Genomic DNA, 22153 nt, shown 5'->3' with positions numbered 1-22153 from the left:
TTTTGCAGTATTTTACTATATAGTTCCTTTGTATATGGGTATAATGACTAAAACTACAACCGAAGGAGAATTATATGTATATATTGGCACACAGCATTGTAGCAATACAATGAAAAGTGAATGAAGTCATTCATTACAAATCTCTAGTCACTATTTAATGCAGGTGAGCAACCTCACGGTCAAAATCTTAATGACTTGTCATTTTGCCATCATACTATTGTACAGGTTTATGGCCTAATTACGATAGTGCTGTCCTCATGTCATAAAGTTGTAGAGTCAGCAGGACGAGATGTGTATATAAGCAGAGGAAATCTATCCATGAGTACTTTCCTCTAAAATCAGCCGTCCATTCACTTCTCACTGACATCATCTCTATTCAGCCATGGCTTACTCTGGCAAGTGGGAGACTGAAACTCAGGAGGGATATGATGACTTCTGCAAACTTCTTGGTGAGTGATTTGGTGCCTGGAGCTAGAGGTTTGGATTAGTGATGTGTCCTTTTCGTGAAAGAATCAACTTTTTGAGCTTCTTTTGACAGGGAGGACCCGCTGCACTGCTGCTTTGTAAAGATGTACAGGATTTAATTAAGTGTATTACAGCAGGTGATGAGTTATCAGGATAAATGTATCTTCTTAATGAAGCACAGACACAGAAGGCAAAGGGATGCTTACTGTTTTTACCGCTGCTTATTTACATTTACATTTGGCAGATGCCCTTATCCAGAACGACATACAGAAGGGCTTTGAAGGCTCTATCAATAAATACATCCTCATACTGGTTCACTAGGTCAGGGACTAAGAGTACTATCAGTCTAAAAGCCCTGTTGAGGAGGTTAGTATGATGTGAAAATAAAACACAAGACAAGGAGTTTTCTAGACAAGTTCTAATTTAAGTACTTTATGAAGTTGTAGGTCTTTATCTGTTGTTTGAAGACAACCAGTGACTCAGCTCTTCGGACATCTAAGGGAAGTTTATTTCACCACCTATGTGCTAGAACAGTGGAGAGCCTTGATGCATGGCTTTCTTGTACCCTGAGGGATGGTGGGTCTAACTGAGACGTGCTAGAGGATCGGAAGGAATGTCGTGCAGTGCAGAGTGTGATGAGTGCTTTAAGGTAGAGTCAGCGCTGGTCCTTTTTTCAGCTGATGAGCTTCCATCCATGATGAGATGTCTTCCAGGCATCCTGAGATCCATGCAGAAATGTGAGTGTCTAGGGGAGGAAAGGATCAGGAGCTGAGTATCATCAGCACTGTAGTGGTATGAAACCCATGTGAGGATATTTGTGGTGTTATAAAGTAATATTATTTTTTTTAAATTCCAGTAAGAATAAAAATAAGAACAATTTCTGGTCAAAACACCGCAAACTTTGTTTGGTTTAGAAAAAAAACGACTCACTGAAAAGACCCAGAATTCCTAGCGCTAGTGTGCAACAAAAGGTTGACAGATCGGGAGTTTTTTACTCTCATGCAAGTGGTCATATATAAAGCTTGCAGGACAAAGAAAGGCCACATTAATTAACATGAGAACGTATTGGACATGGCGGATTGCTTGGGATTATAAAATTTTCTGATATATGCTGTATATGATTTGCATGTTTGTAGGAGATTTATAATGGACCATGTTCATAATCAACCATGTTCAATTTGAATAAACACTATAGGGGAATAAACACAAATGAGTGAAAATAATTGAGTGCAAATGTTTGCATACCCTTAAGAGAAACTAAAGAAGACAAATACAGTGCCTTCTTCAGAACAGTTCTGCAGACTGAGAGGGTTATCTCAAGACAAGAGTTTCTCTTTCTTTTGGTTCTTTTAAAACTGGTGCTGTCTTATGTTTTGGGTTGTGCAAGATTTCACCCTTATTTTATGTTTAATCTCATAGAAGTTTATTATTTCTTCCTTAATTTTTTGAAAGTGTAAAATTGTGTCTGTGGTCTAATATTATTTCATCAAATGGAGTTTTTAGCATCTGTGTAAGCAGTCCTTACTGCAAGGACAAGGACATAGCTCTAAGGTTACAGAGAGAGTATTTTAACACAGGCAGGACAATAAATGGTCTGTACCTTTGCACTTCAGGTATCCCTGCTGATGTGATGGAGAAGGGTCGTGATTACAAGCTTGTGACTGAGGTGGTTCAGAATGGTGATGAGTTCTCTTGGACTCAGCATTACCCAGCCAACCACAGCGTCACCAACAAATTTGTTATTGGCAAGGAGTGTGACATGGAGACCATTGGAGGAAAGAAGTTTAAGGTAAGACTGAGACTGTCGCTCTTGTAAAAATAACACAGAAAAGATGATGCTGGCATTGCTATAAGTCATCATCGGAAAATGAACAAGATCTAAAGATCTACTGTATACTTACACTGGGAAATTATAACTCAGCAAGACATCATCACAGCACTGGATACAGATTTGATTGATTAAGTTTTTTTTTTTTTTTTTAAAGAGAATCAATCTATTATAAGATCTGTGAATAGAACTTATTCTTAACGTCACCAGGCAACCGTCACCATGGAAGGGGAAAAGCTGAGGACACAATTTCCCAACTACAACCACATAGTCGAGATCAGCGGTGGGAAGCTGATTGAGGTATATCACGCTATAAAAACTGAATAGATTGTACACACTGAAATTTTTGAAGTGGTAACAATTTAAGTAAGTGTACTTCATTACTATACTTAAGTATTATAAATATGTAATAGGATATTCTTTTATTATACATGTTATGTGATGTGTTTTTGTTCATGTGAAAGAGTACAAGAATTAACAATGAATACTTTTTTTTTTTACTTTTTTACATGAACAAAAACACACTTTTTAACTCCTTACAATTTAATTCAGACCTTCCAAATGATCTCAAAGATCATTACACAAATTTGTTCTTTAGATGTTTAAAAATGTAATCAAATCCTTACCTTTGGACAATTTGCTTATTAGTGTTACTATTTCTTCATATATTAAATTTAATGGAAAAAGACTCAGTTTACTTTAATGGAAAATGACTCTTTTCATACATAAATCCCATGAATATTTAGAAACATGATTGTGTGAGACCATATGAAATATATGCTGATTTCTATAAAAAAATTATTCTAAACAATATTTTTTACTTTTTTTCAATAAAGCATGGGCACACATTTGAACTTTCACTCAAGTGCACTTATGACTTACTACTTCCACTTCTACATGAGTCAGATTTTGATACACTACTCATTTTTTCACTTTATTTTCACATTGTCACTGTATGTAGAAAATGGCTAATGTGTGTACCATTCCTTGCAGACTTCCACGGCCATCTCAGCTAAAGGTCCAGTGGTCCTGATCCGCACCAGCAAGAAAATCTAAATGCATCACATTGCCTGTGTATAACTACAAACATATTCAATAAACTGTAAAAATGTATTTTTTCTGCTTGTGTGCCTCTCAATGTTTCTTAAGGGGAGACTTTAAGCAATCTGAAAAATAATTAAAAAATAATAATAAAAACATTTTAGTCACTACATGGCTACCACTGGGGGGCAGTCAGCTTTCAACCTGCGCTCCTGCCCTGAGGGTACGATGTACCCCTGCTAAAATCCTTGGCAGTTCTCTTTGTTACAGAACATTGTGAGAACATTAGTTTGACGTTGCCAGAAAGGATTTACTGTAGCAAATCAAATTATTTTAAACCCGAGTCTTAAACTATGATGCAAAAAGTAAGTTGACACAGATACTAAGGTAATAATAATAATAATAAACTATATAATAGACTAATACATGCACTTAGACTAGTCTCCTTTTATTTTAGCATGCTTAAATACATTTCCATTTCCAACCCTCTTGACTTTATAGTATCTTATTAAAAGATTTTTAGCAGTAAAACAATATCCAAGTGAATGCATGTTTCAGTTTGGGTTTGGAAGTAACCCTTTCTAATAATTAAAAGTGTGCCAGCACCTCCCCCTCTCGGCTGTTCAAACAAAGGTTGTGAAAATGATCCATTACCCAACTGCCCCCCACCCTCCAATCCTTTCTTCACACCGGCTCAGACATGTGGTGTACCTCCCTGGGCCTGCACATGTGCCCCCAACAGAGCCCTCGCACAAAGGAGGCTCCCTCCTCCCCTCCTTCCCTCCCAGGCTTCCTCTCTGTCGTCTTCCAGCCAATATCTTTAATTACTCAGATAAGACGGCTCTCTCAACAGACCCACTAATCTAGCATGACATCCCATTCTGCGGGTTTACACCTTATCAGACTCACATCAGTTCACAATCCCACAATGAGAGTGTCTTAAACAATATTTGCTCCTTCAAACAGTACAGATGGTTGGAAGAGCAAATGGGACATAGGCCAATTCAATATACAATATTCAGTTAAATATAAATGGTGACATATAAAGACAGCATTAAGGTTTTTATTTTATCAGTAAATTTGATCTCTCCACTATACTTTTTTGGCCTGTTCTTTGATCTAGATAATCTTGTTTTCCCTCCCTATCCCAAATGGTCTCACTCTCCTACACAAATACAAGCTTTTAAATTAAACTGTAGACCACTGAATGAACTCTTATCATTACTTACTGGTACACTAAACATCTAGATTTAGAAGACATCATTTGCAATGTGCAGCATTTTCCTAGTGGACAATAAAATCACTGCCTTCTAGACGTTTTACTCTGTTATATGAACACCCTAAAGCTAAATTAGAATGAAACAAAGAAAATAAAGCATAAGCCAATTCATTATACTCTGCTCAGGTAAATATAAATGCTGGTGATGTATAAATACAGCATTAAGCAGTTTTTTTCTCCAGGTATTTTCAAGACCTAAATAATAAAATCACTAATTGGCTAGTAGCACAGATATTTGAATTTCTTAGAGTTTCCTTTTCATAACACTGACCTCTGCAGTGTATCATTAAGAAATGACTTGGAATACATTTTCTCTCCATCGTAGATTTTTGGGCTGTTCTTTGATCCGGATAATCTTTAGCCCTTGCTCTTTATGTTTGCTCTTTATTTGCTGTTTAGTGACAGGAAAGAGTGTCATGCCGAGCAGGAATCTCCTCCATTGTCTTGTATGTAGCACATGAAGGAGGGGGGGCGAAGAGAGACAGACAGAGAGAGAGGGAGGGAAGGATGGGCGAGAGAGAGAGATAGAGGAACGGAGGGAGGGCACTGCTTTCTGGGGTGGGGCTAAAGGAAGAGCGCTCCCCACTCCCTTCCGACCTTTTCATGTGCAACGACTCCACATTCATATTAAACAACATGGGACCTATGCAAATGAACTGCTTTTACTATTTAGTACAGTATGCAACCAAGAAATAAAAGACATCGCTGCTATTTGTTTTTTCTTTTGTTTTATTTTTTGGGATTTTATATCCAAATGGCTTGTCCCCCCCCCATCCCCACTGGCCTCAATCTCCTACACAAATACAGGCTTTTAAATAAAACCATAGACCACTGAATGAACTCTATCAGTACTCACTGGTCTACTAAATGTCTAGATTTAGCAGACATCGGTTGCAATGTGCAACATTTTCTTGTTGGACAATAAAAAAAAAAAAAAAAAAAATCACTGCCTTCTAGCAGTAATATCTCGTTATAAAAACACACTAAGGCTAAAATAATAAACAAAATAATGCAGTGGTAAAATAAAAAAAACGTAACAGAACAGATCTACAGTAACAGATGAAATTAATGGTTACGTATTGCACACACAGAGGCTTCACTGAAATACAATGAACTGAAATACAAAACAGTGCCTATATCTGTTACAGTGAACACAATTCATCTACCTACGTAAAGAGACTTCAACAGAAAAAAGGAATAAAATGTTCTGTGGATAAAAACTAATCCCGAAGCTCATGACCAGTCAGAAAGAAGATAATCAAATAAAATGGAAGTCCTGCAAAATCAGCGTAAAAACAATAGCATAACATTGAGGTAGTTCAAGATTCAGGACTATCAGAGGATGATTTGGATCCAAAGTCCTGTAAAGTGGTTTAAAAGCTTATAATTTAGCAGGACATAAAGCAGACACTTTGGTCTTGCTGCTGGTTGACTTCATTGTGCAGTCGACATCCCTGTATAACCCAACTCAACCTGAGAGAAATGGACTCGGAGAAATGGAGTTAGCGCTATTCTAATCTTTAGTGTTCTGTGAAAACGTGTCTGCTTCATGAATATTCAGCTTCGCTTGGATTTTCACAACAATGTAAACAGTTTGGAATGACAAAAATTCATGAAATTGGAGAAAACACATCATTTCTGTTGTCTTTACCCATCACAGTGTCGTCAAGCTCACCCATGTGTGCGTAACAAGATTGCCCATAACTGACGGATCAGTAGTATAGTTGATTATGTAACTGTATAATATTATCTAATCTACCAAATATGACAAATGTGTCCACAGTTCCCTAGCATGTGACTGAAGAATGAATGACTGTCATTCAGCACAGCAGTAGTGTGAGGTAATTTACATGCACCACAGCGACTAAAAGGATGAGGTAAAAGACAATGAAGTCATCTTTCTATGGTAGTGAGCTTAACATGGATGAATCAAGGAGTCCCCCCTCTCCTCCCCTGCCCGGGTAAGCAGCTTGTAAAGCTCAGCTTCCTCCAGCGTGAGCTACAGAGGCGACAGGACAGATGCCTCATTCCCCTGGGGTTTCCCCTCCATCTGCCTGCAGGAAGACCAGAGGGATGGGGCTCTAAGCCAAAAGCTGAAAGTAACCTTCCTTACAGACATGCTCACCCCTTTAAAGCAGATCAAATACACACACATTTACAAATTAACCACTTCATACAAACATCAGCTGGTATTTTTCAATGGCATTTTTTTCTTTCAAGTAATCTGCGCATCCCTGAATGTGTTTTATTTAGTCACTGTAAACGATACCAAAAAGGGAGACAGGTTTCTTGGTCATAAAGCCAGCGTCTGACTTTTAAGGCAGCAGCATCAAGGACGACACAGTAATTCCAGTGTGAAATTTCAAGGACGCCTTATGTAAAAAAAAAAAGAAAAAAAAAAAAAAAAGAAAAGGAAAAAAAAAGAGAGAGAGAGAGAGAGAGAAAGAAAGAAAGCAAGAAAGAAGAAGGAAAAAAAAAAAAAACAGCAGTTTGGGAACCTGATCTCCACCGTTTCCCTTCTTAAGGCTTTGTATGGAACTAAAATGCTCCTATGGGACGTTTCTAAGTGTCTGATAATCATATCTTGCAGCGCTGGCATTCTATTATCCTCCAGTCATGTTCTCAGAATGAACTAGCCCGAGTATGTACATGAGCATGCTGTAGTCTTTGAGATCTTTTCTCAAAACGGGCAGAGCAACAGGCACCTAGGTGTTTAAAAGGAAGAAGAAAGCAGAAGGTCCACATTTGAGCTTGTTTCAACTTAATACTATGACCTTTGATGGATCTGTTCGACTGTGGGCCTTCTGTTTAGAAAGTCTGTGCCTCTGGCTGAGGGTGGATGGCGCCGGGGAGGCCGAGAGGAGGGTGGAGGACAGTGGGCGCCCTGAGTTCGATCTGCCCTCCCTCTCCTGGCGTCACCTGTCAAAACATCCGGCTGTGAAGCCATGGTGTGAGCCCAGGTAGCTGTTAGCATAAGCCAGGCCCACGCAGGGTCGTGGCTCCGCCGCCATGCCCACCTGCATGGAGAGGGGTCCCTGTAAGGGCAAGCCGCACAGCCCTGACGCCAGACTGGGGAAAGATGGGAACGATGTAGTCGGGATGGAGGAAGAGAGCAGGCTAGCCTGGTGTGGTTGGAGGTATTCCCGCGTGCTCACTGCACCCATGGCCTGGCACTCGGCCAGCATGTGCAGTTGCGCCAGAGCAGGGGAGTGCTGCGAGAGCGGCGGGTAGCTGCCAGTCTGGAGCAGTAGTTGCTGTGAGGTGGATACAGGGTGTCTTTGCAGGGCCGAGGGAGCAGGGCCGGGCGAGGCGTGAGCCTGAGGCTGTGCACTCTGACTGGACGAGGGTGACGACTTGGACTTGTTGGCTTCTTTCACGTCATTATCGTGCGCACTGTAGAAAATGCACCAACAATTAGGAAACAATTAAGTTGTTCTTATTAAGAAATGAGACACAGGAGGTCACATGGATCAACTGGTACTACTTTCATAACTTTTTTTTAAATTTTTACTTTTCTCGTACTGTTTTGTTCCTGTAAACCCTTTGAGGCAGAGAATAAAGTTGAGTATAATATATATAATTATTATTAACAATTATTAACAATGAACAGCCTTATGACACAAAAAGTCTATCACTACCAGTCAAAACTTCATAAACACCACCTCATAGAAATTCTTAACAGCATTCTCGATGAAGCTTTACATGCTCTTGGCATCTTCTCAGCCAGCTTCATGAGGAGGAGCCAGCTTCACCCAGGAGGTTTTCTTAAAGTTCCCAAACAGGCCGAGCACCTCACTGCTTCTCATGTGTTTAATTGCATTTTAAGTAAAAACATATTAAGTAAAAAAATTTGAAGAAATAAGAAACACATTTATACATGATATTATGTATTATTTATACACGAGGCCTAACTTCACTAGTTTTAAAAACAAATTTGACAAATTTCATAAGGCTTTATCAAAAATGTCTTTAAGATGATGAAAAATAGGCATTCAATCGAGCAGACCTGAACATTTGACCGGTAGTGTATATATGGGTCTAAGGAAAACTAAATGGAGGAAGACTTCATTTTTACAGAAAATTATTAATATGAATAAGTACACATTCCACTCTTACTTTTTTGTGATCTCCCAAAGGAATTTACAGGAAGAAAATACATATTAATGGAGAACTTTTTGCAATATAAATACGTAATAATGACAAAAAACTGAAATATAATCCTTCATATGATTAAAATGAAAACCTAAAAGGACAATGGTACAAATCGCTGTTTCAAAAAGCTTTTTATCTTTCACCTATATATGTATAAATTACATTACATATATATTTAATATATAATTTACATTGTAAATGTTCTATTTGCATGCTGTACTGATGTCTTTGCAATGATTTGAGATTTGGCATGTTCTTACAGCAGCATGAGCTGGATGCACTGGGTCAGGTGGTCCCAGGAATACCCCGTGAGCAGGTGGAGCACGGTGGTCCAGCTCGGGGAAATCTGCAGGCAAATGCGAGAGGCTGCGATGCAGGCGGCTGCCACCTGTGAGGGTCTGAAGCTCAAAAAGGCGTGATCTGGGACGAAAACAAGTATTCAGCTGGATGAAATGAAGGTCACTGACCTTGTGCCATCCATCTATCGTGTCTATTAGAATATTTCTTGCCATTTAAGAAAATAAATGTATATATTTAATATTTTTATAATAATTTTATAATAATAGCACTAAGTATTCCTCACAATCTCTAACTGAATTCACCTTGCAGGGAAATCTCCAGGAAGTAGTGAGTGTATTTGTCCATGAAGGCTTTGGTCTTGGACAGTGAGGTCAGTGGCCAGCCGTTGTGCAGGTCACCCTCCTGCACGGCGGCGTGGAGGTAGTAGTCGATGAAGTGAGCTGGCGTGGGCATGCACAGGTTCCAGCCGAAGGTCTCCAGCAGCAGCAATTCCATTTTGATGAGGTCACGCTTATTCAGGGCCAGGTTGAGGCTGCACATGAAGCCCAGCGTGTTCAACTGCTCCAGCTTAGGCACACGATCCTCCTTCTCCTCAAATTTACCTACACAGAGAGAAATAGGGAAGGGGAGGAAACTTTACAGTTAACAAATGTACTGTAGTTCATTTTTCAGTTTAATCAGAAAGTTATAAGCAAAGAACACATTTCTTAAAACCAAGACCTGCTGTTTTCATCATAAAGACTGTCTTGCGTTCATTCCTGGACTTGATTTTCTGCCTTAATGTGACACAGATCTGAATTTTTTCAGGAAAGTATGGACAAGTCTGAAAATATCAGACTTGAGCCACTTTCATATCTAGATCAGATCAGCAGTGAGTCAAAACAACAAAGGAGGACAGCAACAGCAGTGACTATATTCAGTGGAAGCATAGGAAATTGGTGATTTACTCGACATTTGGAGAATCAATTCAAGCAAAACTGGAAGGAACTTACAGAAAACGAATAGTGTAGAAACAACTGCCCAAGAAATCAATGTGCGCATACAGAGTGTTTCAGGGGACAGATGTGTTCAAATTAAGGACAGATAATGTGAATGGCAACTGTCAAGAAAGACAGATCCAATCTGAGCCCCACTAAATAAATGAAATGAATGAATGAATGAATAAATAAATAAATAATCAGAGCTGCACAAAGAGGTTTGTAATGTGAACACAGCCTTATGTACCTTTAATTCTTATACCTGCATACTGTAATGATTTATAATCCCACTCTCAGGTCTTACCCAGAAGAGGATGCGCTCCATTTTGAATCTGATTCCTTTCAAGGTTCCTCAAGTGATCTCAGAGAGTTTTCCCTTGCCACTGTCACCTCTGGCTTGCTCATTAGGGGCCTAATCTACATCCCGATTTTGTGACTATGTCCATTGTTAAAAGTGCTATACAAATAAAACTGAAAGATCTACAGTGTTTATGAAACTCCAATTTATGTTTGTGAAAAGTATGTTAATTAAATATATGAGTGAATGATTGGTTTCTTTTATGCCTCATCACATAACCAGCACGATCTTTGGAAAAGCAAGACAAGGCTAATTACACATATTTAAAAAAAAAAAAATGCCATAATTACAGAAAAGGCAAACACATTTGTCTTTACTGGCTGGGAAAAGGAGACCTGAAACTCATTTCTGTGAACCTCCATTCACACATTTCCCTGTTGGCATTTCAGGCATCACAATCTCAGAGATGTCAGTCTGCCAGCCTGAACAAGTAATTATCACACAGACTAGAGCCCAGATCTCTCATTCCTTCCACATACCAGAGTGTGTTTATAAAATGCAGGATGCCTGTGCAGATTCTCCTTTCAAGTACAGCCGCTACAACCAGATAAGATTGCACTTAAAAGCCATATCCATATGCAAATTTGAAAGGCGTGAATTTTATGTTGAAATGAGTATGACGTATGACACAGCAGATGGAACATTTTGGAAATTCCTTTGATGACAGAACTGGTGGTAGTGTAGGGTAGCTATACTGGTGTAAATCACACACTGGTGGGAATTTAAACACCGTTTGTACTGTGCTTGAGCAAACCTACAAAGGTAACTAAACTTTTTAACTAACACTTGCGCTAAAAACATGTAGATTCACTAAACATACAGTGTATCCTCCATCCCCCCAAGGAGAAAAGGAAAATGCATCTACTTTACAATTTATTAAGAAAAAAATAAAATGTTTATATTGAAGTATGGTTGTGTCTTTTAACAAGGCAGACAAAGCAAGGCAGACAAACACCAGACAACAGACAAAACAACTAGAAAAAGTTTGAAGATGAGTCCCTCTCAGCCCCCAGACCTGATTACAACTAAAGCTTTTAAGAATACATACGTTGGCATGTATCTTAACTACATATACTACTATCATTTTGTTACTTGAGATAATGAAGGAAAATCAGTGAAACCCAACACACTAAATATCTTGTTGTGATAAATCAGATTTCTTTGTTTTCTTCAGTTTGTCCTTAGGGTATGCAAATGTTTGTACTCGACTGCAAGTTAGGAAGGAATCACAATCAGCATGTCTGGTGGTCTCTAACATCCAAATAACATACAGAATAAAGATTAAGAGCTGGTTAAAATGGTGTGTGGAAATGGTTTGGAAACATTTATACTAAGCTTTTTAATAGGATATTAAGAACCTTTGCTAATTTTGCACTGGCGCCGGACTGGTTTGTGGTGGTGCACACGAGGAACAGTTCGCTATAAAGTTCTGCTTTGTGCATTTGTTCTATGGTCTGTTTCAGTGCCGTTCACACGGCTGTTAAAATTCTTCGCTGGCCACCTTAAGTTTGTAAAAGACTCCAGTGAAGGCAAAACAGTCTTTAGCAGTCATTTTCAGACCATGTATCTATAAAAATGTGTATATGTATGTTATCCAAGATTCTGAAAATATCCAAGTTAGAAATTTTGCATGCATCACCCACCCCCTGCAGTGAGTATTGCTTTGGGTGGAATTCCTTTCCCTCATTTTATACCCCTCCCTTCTCTCTCTCCCTTTTGTGCTAGGTGTTAATATCTTTACTGCAAAGTCCTAGTCTCCTGTATTACTTCCCCTGCATTTAGATGCCACAATAATAAAGGCAGCATGAACCCTGACCTCTCCAGCTCATGCTTGTGCACTCACAGAGGGCCCCTGTCTTCAGATCGGTAGCGGGTATGAAGGGGACCTGAGTGGGAAGCAGGGGGTCAATAAAATTCCCCACAAGCGGTGCTCATATCTGCACTCTTTGAAGAAAATAAGATTCCAACAACATGGCTTATACACCTCGAATTTCTCTAATTGTTTAGATGTTTATTAAAAAATAAAAATTGGTGTCCATAAGATGAAAGCGTGCACAAAATAGTGGTTTATTAGTGGTGAATTTGTTTCATATCAAAATGAAGAAAAAAAAAACCTCGAAGTGTTGCAAATGATATTGTCGAAAATGACATTTCATTTTGGAAATAGCTTACAAACACAATGTTAGATTTCAGTTTCTTAATTCACACACTGCCATCCAGCACTTCCACATTTATATCAGTGATGACCCCCATACACTTACACTAATTTTTACATTCATAGTGTTTTTTTTTTTTTTTTTTTTTTTTTTTTACAATGTCACACCAGCATCTGTGGCCAGCATACAAGGCTCTGTTTTCTCAATTATCTGCGGTGTATTAATTCCCTTCATTAGCATCAAACCTCAGGGGAACGTCCGTCACACTAATCTGAATATCAGGAACCCTGCTGAGTGTTTCAGTTCAAACATGACCCTCTAGGCTACACGGCCCTCCCCCCTTCCTCTCAGGCCAGAGGAGGGAGAGGGAGGGAGGAGAGGACGCAGCGCGACGGCCCTGATGTGCTACTCTCCACTGCTTTCTCAAAATAAAAAAAAAAAAAACCAAAGGTGCTCGCATTATCATCGAGTTATTATGCTTGAGTTTTCAGGAAATCTTAAGAATACATAAATGTTAAAGTGCTACACGGGGGGCGTTGTTTACTCGCCATTTTGGCGGATGGGATTCTGGATAAAGAAAATGACACTCCTTTTTACAGACATTGTGCTGAGACAAGCTTTAAACTGGTTAGCATAACAAACATCATGTGTCCCAGGAACCTGAGAGGAAATTCAGTATGCTTTCAGCCGTGAGCTGCTCTCCTCCCCCTCACACTCACACTCACACACAGCTGATAACACCAGACACAAGAGTGCATCCATGCGTCCCCCAAACCTGCCCATGGCCATTGCTCAAGCATTATTATCAAAACAGCAGCTCTAAGAGCAGTCCATTAGTTCTGTAATCATCTGGTGCTTGCTTAGTCTCAGCTTCAAAGCTAATTAAAATTTTTTTTATCTACATGTTCCTGGAAAAACTGTTTAGAATAAAGAGTTAACTGAAGGTGAAGGACTTCCTTAGAAGCAGACAAGCTTAGATGAAAGCGTGGATTACAAAATAAGCTGGCAATTTCAGAGGCACAAACTGAAATTAAGAACACACCCCAAGGCAAGAAACATCTGAAAACACTTGATTCTGAGAGTTCAAAATGAGCAATTTGCCTTTGGCTTGAATGGACAGTGCACCTTGAATGTAGCTCTCATTGTACTGGAAACTGTTCAAACCCACTGCAAAAACCTGGGCTTCTGTTCAACTGTGGATCTATTCATAGTTTGGAAGTGTGTCATGTCCACAATTTCCAATATCATCAGTTAAATATTCAGCCTGTTTTGGGAAATGGACAACAAGCAGAATGTATAATTTCAGAGAAGAAATGTAAAATAACGCAACGAACCAAAACTTAAAGCACACACTGACATGGAACTATCTAAAAGACACGTAATGGATTCTGGGAGGCATAATGTTCAATTCAAAGTGAGCAATTCCCCTCCATTTGTCAAAACAAATAATGTCCTTGGCCTGAATGGAAACGAAGCTTTTTCTCCCCCCGGGTTTGGTCTGGAGCAGGCCTCTATAGCCCATCGTGCCGAAAGCAGTGCAACAATAGCGGCTGCAGCAGCAGCGTGAATCAATGAGTTGGAAAAAGGAGGGATACTTTAAACCCAGAGCATCAGCAAGGTCATTACTCATTCAGTCCTGTGCAATTAATTAATGTCTGCACAGTGCCAATTGCCAGCCAGCCCCAACACCCCCGCTTCCTGAAATCAAGCACCTCCGAGAAAGACAGAAGGATGAAACAAAGATCCTTGACTTAAAGCGAGTGGTCTTTAAAAAAACAAACAAACAAACACACAAAAAACCACAAGTTGTGTCTTTGGAAAAATAAGGGCTTTGTCTGATAGTGCAACACTGTTGTTCATTAAACATTGTAAGACTACATGGAATAATACAAGGCTTTACAAAGGTACACATACCAGTCACACCAAAACAAACCAATAACAGCCTTGGAAAAGGTTTTAGAACAATGTAGCTGTCCATATATAATAATATTAAGAAAATATTAAATAAAGAATAAAACACTCAGGGGCATGCTGTTATAAGAAAATAATCAATGATGGGTTGGTGTGATGCAAGTGAACGCAATACAGAGTTACTGTTTCCACCCTAACAATTTGTATTATTTTTATCTGCTTGTAGTTATATTTAATGTTATGGAACATCTGCGAAACAGAGTTACTGTTAGCACTTATGGCTTATGACTTATAGCAGCTATAAACAAACAATCGTTTCTTCACCAGTGTCTCGTTTCTCTCTCTTGCAGCTTGTCATGTTACCACCAAATCACAATGCTCTCTGTCCCAAAGACTTTCCCATGCCAGATAACTTCAGGGAACAGCTTTATTCATGAGAAATAAACATATCCTCACAGAAAACATCACCATATCAACAACTGGAGTGTCTGCCATTCGACTCCCTGTGCAGGCTGTTACTATAAAATGATATATTAATATAAATCACAGCTGGAACCTAGTGTCCAAACTGAGCATTAAACAGGGCTGTGGTATAAAATGTCTACAATAATAAGTCCAAATACTCATAACATATGTAAGAAGCAACAGCTTATTTCTCTGGCCATTTAAAATTGAACAGATACTGCAATTTTTTTTTAAATAAAACTCTGTGTAATTGATTTGGGTTATGTGGGCAGAAAGTAAATCTCTTAAGGTTCAAGTTAACAAACATAATAGTACACATTTTTTTAAAAAAATGAATCATGGTCATAATATTAATCTGTATTGCCAAGATTTAGAAACATGATTCCAACTTAACTTCAGAAGGGATTAAGAAAATTCCGATGCAACGTTACATAACATAACGTTCCCACACTGCAATGAAAACATGTCATATTAATTATTAGTTCACAAGTAAAACAATGCTGCTCAGTCAGTTTTTGTTCCCAGTCAATCAAAAACTAACAGAAATGTTTCTGTTTCTAAAATGTTGCTGCCTAACGTCCAGACATCTGGAAAGAACCAACATTCACAAAGTTGTTAGCCAAGACCCATGCATCTGATCTGTGCCTCACTTTCACCACACTTTGTTTGCATGTAGGGAGACATGGCTGCAACTGATAACACACCTCAATGCATTGCTTTAAACACTGATACACAGCTGGCTCGCCCTGCAAATTTCCTGAGTAATAAATCTCATTAGGAGATCAGACCCTGTGGCCGTACCACACAAAGCCATTGCACTGTGTGTGTGTGCACACATTCTCAAATCATCCGACATCCAAAACACCCAACATTCTAAACTCAGTTATAGTTGCCGAGCTCTAAAAAAGAGAGCAACCTTCCTAAGTGTAAAAGCTGCCTTGGTGACTAAGTGAGGGTTCTTTAAATGGCCACAGTCTCTTAAGCACACAGCTGTCATGGAACACAATGCACCAGCCTGTGAGGCAGCACCGAGAGCCGACTACTGCATGTGACGTTCTACAGTGGACAGTATAGCAAGTCATTACTCACGATTTCATTGTGTGATGGAAACCCAAGCAGTGGATTGAAAATTCAATGCTTTAATCAATACTACAAATGTGGCAAGCAATTCAATACTCTAACTTTTCTGGCTCACTCCATTATTTCAGCCACGTACAGTGTTACAGTCATGAAGAAAACATTGAATATTCAGACTAGAAGTTAACTTACTGGCTAGGAGAAGGCAGGAAAGGGCGATGACGTAAAGTTGTCTAACGGCTACGTCATAATGGTCCATGAAGAGGTCGAGCAGGTAGACAGCCAGGTGGCGTGCCGTTGGGCACAACTGGTAGCGATTACTGAGGACGGCGAGCAGGTCGGCAAAGTAGCGCCTCATTCCAATCTGCGGCGAATGAGCATGGTATGTAGGTAACTTCAGCTCCTGTGGACAGACAAAAGGGGAATGAAAGAAATCAGCCCTGGGTGAAGGTATAGAAATGTTTTGTGTCCAGAAACCCCAGAAAACAACAGAAGAGAAGGGAAATGAAATCCCTCAGGACAGAAAATGATTAGAAATATCTCATATATCTTACAAAATGGTATTGTTACATATGTTAGCCATCTTATTGCATAAACATCTAGCAATTTAATTTATAGCATCTAGATTATAAATAACAACTAAGCAGGATTATACGCTGGATATACACTGTTGAGTGCTCGATTCTGATTGGTAGATTAATTTTCTACAACTGCAGCTCTAACAATAGTGACAAATACAAGACAAATCACAGGTACATATTAACGTGCTGTTCTAATACGTTATCATGTCTATAGTAACAACTAATACATAGGGATTTGTATGGTGGATGCTCACATAATCTAGTCTAAGCCTATTTCTAAACAAATAAAAACTGTTGTTATTTGACAAAGAAGAGTTGTTATGGGAAAGCATTCAATAAGAAGACCTTTATTTAACATATACAAAGGAGGTTCCAGTGTCAGCACTTTGTAACGGTCAAGTTTTCCACCACAGTCAAGTCTTCAAGACAGAGGACTTTGCTTTGCGGTAACATAACAAGCTGTGTGTTTTTTGTCCCACTCTGCTTTGTTGTGTGGCTACAACAAGCACTATTTTGTTGTGAGACCTCAACAGATTCATATACTCGCCCACTATAAGTACGATCATAAGCATAATTATCTGAGTAACACTGCAGCAGTAACTCTGATGTTCTCCAACATCAGGCTGCTTTATGATGGCTGTTTGAAAGAGCACTGGTTCCTCTGCTGCCCCAGCCACCATGTCTCCCAGCCATCTGTCCCTCAGGGCGCAAGGGGCTGAGCCTCGACCCTCTCAAGCAGCCCTTTTTTGTGTGTCGGCTGCCCGCAATTTAGACGAATCTACAGCTGCTGTTCTCTCTGAATGCCCAATGAGGTTGGTCAAATACACGTCCCTACACTGCGTTAGGCCTCTTTTAGGTTCTTAGTCTGAAAACCCCTTTAGTGAGAAGAACTCACCGGAATTCACAGATAAAATACAATGGCAAAAGTAGAGGAAGTACATCCAGCCAAACCGGTTCAATCAATCGCTGTTCTTTGTCATATTTGTTTTCACTCGGCTGCATCCAGAGAGGGTGAGATCAGGAATGGGCTTTTCACACATTTAAACGGCACATAAAACAAGGAAAAGCTAAACCTTGTTAAATTGACAGCATATGCATTGTAACACCAATTAAGATGCACATACCAGACTTATTACCGAGTTTGCTGGAAACATTTATATTCGTCAGTAAATAAAGCAGTCAGTCTAATCTGGCATGTTAAATTAAACACCATTTAAATGGGGCTGCTTCTCATTACAGCCATGTGCAGACAAGCCGGCAAATCCAACAAATTCAGAAACAGGGGGAAGGCAATAAAGACAATGTCGGCAGGGGGGGAAACGTTCAAGCAGTCAGGCATGGCAAAACAGAGCGCAAACTTCTGCTGATCTGTGCAATGATTAAGTCAATAATTCTGCATTTCATTCCTGAATAATACGCACAACAGGACAGATTATTCTGATTCAGCACACTGCCAATGCAGCAACAATGAATCTTGTGTATGTTTCCACTCGTTTCTTACAAATAGCTGCATAGACTGCTTTAATTCACTGCATTAAACTCTGCACAGGGGTTTTAGTGACAGAGAAGGCAACTCAGACAGAAACATTTTTTAAAAAGCAATGGAGCCGGGAGACACACACAGCAAATCACAACTTCTTAATAAAGATCTGTGTAAGAAAACTTTGCAACGAAAGAGTTGCATTCATTTTTATGATATTTTTCACAACATTAACTGCGTATTGAACTCAGCACTTTTTTCTTTAGTCCTGTGAAGTTGCAACAGAAGTTAATAATGGAGTCTGTTTTAAAGACCAGCAGAGACTTGAAACCAGTCAAATGGTCAAATGCAAACCCTGTTTAAGGATAAACACTGCTTTGCTTATGTGCCACTAGAGCTAGCTCTTAAAAATGAAAAATTAGGCTTTTTTTTTTTTTTTTGGAAAAACATGTTCACAATCTAAACACATGCATTACCATATTGTCTTCAAAGCCCTAAAAGGCTTATGTATATGCACCTTAAAATTAATCAGCTACCTCTGAAGCTCTAGGGATTTGCAGACCAAAATTAAACCAGATCAAAGTTAAACCAGCAAACCAGATTTAGAGCTAAATATTAAACTAAATGATCAACTATATCTACTCAAAGAATTTGTTCCTCATCTTTACATAGACTTTACTTCTTGAGAAGTTACAGGAAAAACCTTTTTTAGTGCTAGATACAATTAGTAGCAACAATTAAACTTGTTAATAGTCAAACTCAAGTACAAACAAACACAAACAGACCGCTTCCACTTTGCATTCCCAGCCGGATGTGGGACTGAAATACAGCCCCCTCATAAACAGGCCAGACAATAAGAGAACGACGCACATGTCCACTTCAACAACAGGCCAGACTGAGAAAACACACACATTAGCCTTCACACTGCTCTTGGCACACAGCAAACTTAAACACAAGCCCAGCTGACGAGCTCTGGCCTACAGAAATCTCACAGTTCTTATATAACAGACTTCCTAATGCATCCAAATGCCTGTTAAATTAAGCATTAAGGTCTTTATTGAACCCATACACATGTCTGTACTGATTAGAGAACATTCCTTTCTTTCTACATGCAGATGATGTTTCCGACAGGACATGTAGGTTTGCTGGGTAGATCTCCGACATGGAATCAAATTTTATAAAAAGGTTTTCGAGGAGGAAGATCCACAGCTTGTCACGTTCCCAACGCTGACAATGAGAAAAGTGGCTGGTATTTAGTGGTGCGTAAAGCAGGACTGCTGTCCACTCAGTAACCTTTTTCTAAAGGACATGCAAAATTTCACACCTATGCCACAAAGACAGATGGGCAACAGATCAATCCAAGTTACCACGAGCAATCATCCAGCTCTACAACAAACAAAACCAGAGCACAACACTCAGAAAAAAATGATCAAATATTGCTTGGATAGTTAAGGTATTAACTATGTATTAAGTATTAACCCGTGTCCATGTTTAGAAGACTTTCTGATAAACTGATTAATAAGTAAAATTAGTTAAAGCCATGGGACAAACGGATGAATAAAAGTTTGGCAGATGAGTAAAAAAAAATCATGTCATAAGCAGTGTGATGTCGAAAGCTCACCTTAATTCGCAGAGCCTGATGGATATCTGAGGCAAGCTGGCTTTTCCACCACTGTCCCTCTGCTTCCATCTTTCCATCCAGAGAGGCCCTCAGCCTTAAAGAAATAATAATCATAAAAATAAAACTCAGCATTCAGAGTATATCTTTAATTCTCATTTAAAAATACAGAGTGGTTTTTTTTCTTTCTTTTTTAAATTACTTTATCCACTTGCTGGTTGTGAGACTTCACAAAGTTCCTCTAGCATCTACTCAGAGGTGCTGTTACGTCACAACAATAAATCCTTATTGATATGAGGTCATCATTAAACTACTTTTCTCTACATTAATAAGTTTTAAACCACTGTTATTGTTTTAAAACACACAGCCGAGGTTCAATTTGGCCTAAAAGTAACATGGCAGTGAATTCCAGTGTTAAAAGGACACGCACACGCGCGCGCGCGCGCGCACACACACACACACACACACACACACACACACACTCCCCACGAGTAGCTCATTACAGTCAGCGGTGCGAAATTAAAGAGTTGTGACGTAAAAACGCAACTCTACTCGCTAACAACTGGATAAAGACAAACGTAAAGCAAGCGCAGGATAAAAGCGGATGGAAAGCCGCTGCGTTTGCTGAGTGTTTACCTCGCAGCCACTTGTGTTTCCAGTGAACAGAGAACGCCGCTCGGAGTCCCTTTGTTTCAGAGCCGCTGCATTTTCGGGAGTCGCACCACACAAACACCGCGCGCACAAAAATAACAGCCGGCTTCACGCGCTCATGTGCACTCCGCTGAGAGCCAGGTTTCCTCCTGGCCTTCTCGCGTGGCTTTCTGATAAGTTAGACTTTCTAGAAAGATGTTTGGGTTTTCTCTCGCTCTCTCTCTCCCTCTCTCTCTCTCTCTCTCTCGCTGTCTGTCCTGTGCGGTGTTCCCCCAGCGGCCGGAGCGGAGCGGACAGCCTAATGATACTGTAGAGTGAGTGAGTGAGTGAGGGGACTCAACGGAGGAGGAGGAGGAGGAGGAGCGCGAGAACGCGCTCGAGAACGCGCACAACAAGCGCGCGCACGATTGCGCGCACACGGGCCCTGATTTAATATCTAGTTCCCATATGAGATTTATGCTGTGTTGAAGTTGTGTCTGACTGTGTTATTTCTACATTACAGCTTTGGATATTCAATCACCGGACTAGATCAACTAGTTCCCTTTACTTAAAATTGACTTCTCAGATTTAGATTTTTTTTTTTCTACAAAACATCTGCACTTGCACTACCTATCTATTGTATGTACCTCGCAAAAGATGTGTATACACGTGTATATATATATATATATATATATATATATATATATATATATATACACACACATACACACACACATTATATATATATATATATATATACTTTAGCAATCACTACCATGCGTTTGGATCAGTGTGTCGTATACAGTCACCAGTTTGGATGAATGGAGTTCAACAATCGTTAGTGTTTTCAAATTAAGAGACCCCGGCTTTTTAAAATGCTTTATCCATGTTTGAACACTAGATGGCCACTTGATTTTAAACCCTCCTCCGTATCATACTGTACGTTCATTCATACTGTACGTTTCTGGAGGAAATATAAATGTATCTCTATTTTGCATTTTTTTTCTTATAAATTGATGTATAAAAACTAAAAAAGAAAGTCAAAGTTTTGCCATGACACTATCAGAGGGTGTGAAACAGGTTGTAGGCTGCTGTAAAAAAAAAAAAAAAAAAAAAAATCGGAAATTGACTTATTACAAGTTATTATTTATGTCACATTATGAACAGAAATGATATTTTAACGTTCCTGCTCCAGCCTTCTACGGCCCATTTAGCTGAAAATGTTCTTTAGAAGAATGGCTAATAATAATATCACATTCAGGAAAAAGATTTATTAGAAGTTGTTATTTATATCACATTCAGAAAAGGAGATGCAAACCAATTTCAAACTTTTTTTAAATTTATTAGAAGTTACTTTTTATATCACATTTGGGGAAAAGAGTTAAATATTAGAAATTATTATTTATATCACATTCGGGGAAAAGGAGTTATTACAAGTTATTATTTACATCACGTTCAGAAAAATAGATGCAAATTTTTTTCAAATTTTTTTTTAATAAAATTGATTTTTCTCACAAAAAAAATTCAGGCCCTTTTTCGGACACCAAATTGTATGTGTTTTTCAAATAAAATGAATCTGTTTTATGAGCCGAGAGCTTTAAACATGAATTGTAGTTGCTCTATACTTGCACATTCATGCTAGCAAATGATAGTTGGTGGAAATCTCAAACAATAACCACATCTTAGATTGTGTTGCTTATTTTCACAGCTTTATATCTGGCATTACTGAAGTTCTTTCCACAGCTCTGAACATGAACATATCTGTAGTCTTCACAAGACTATGGCCTAACATGATCATATTTGTAGCTAAGTATATTTTTTTTCCTGCTGATTGT

The 22153-nt window shown here is 39.1% G+C and overlaps 2 protein-coding genes across 2 annotated transcripts; one reads left to right on the top strand and one right to left on the bottom strand.

Annotated features, from left to right (window-relative positions):
• The first annotated feature begins 295 nt into the window (after positions 1-295).
• fabp6 (fatty acid binding protein 6, ileal (gastrotropin)) lies at positions 296-3406 on the top strand. Its single transcript, XM_026938834.3, has 4 exons — positions 296-449; positions 2079-2254; positions 2504-2593; positions 3287-3406. Exons 1-4 carry the CDS (start codon positions 383-385, stop codon positions 3347-3349), a joined length of 396 nt encoding a protein of 131 aa, XP_026794635.1. The 5' UTR covers positions 296-382; the 3' UTR covers positions 3350-3406.
• A 2177-nt stretch (positions 3407-5583) lies between these two features.
• Positions 5584-20920, bottom strand: ccnjl (cyclin J-like). The gene is made up of 6 exons (XM_026938598.3): positions 20325-20920; positions 19692-19785; positions 16202-16412; positions 9368-9667; positions 9026-9185; positions 5584-8006 (listed from the first exon to the last, which is right to left on the bottom strand). The coding sequence occupies exons 2-6, from the start codon at positions 19758-19760 to the stop codon at positions 7529-7531; spliced, it is 1218 nt and encodes a 405-aa protein (XP_026794399.1). The 5' UTR covers positions 19761-19785; positions 20325-20920; the 3' UTR covers positions 5584-7528.
• Between the last annotated feature and the right edge of the window lie 1233 nt (positions 20921-22153).

This window comes from Pangasianodon hypophthalmus, chromosome 15 (genome assembly GCF_027358585.1).
Source record: "Pangasianodon hypophthalmus isolate fPanHyp1 chromosome 15, fPanHyp1.pri, whole genome shotgun sequence".
NCBI lineage: Eukaryota > Metazoa > Chordata > Actinopteri > Siluriformes > Pangasiidae > Pangasianodon > Pangasianodon hypophthalmus.
This window is presented reverse-complemented; position numbering and strand designations above follow the sequence as displayed.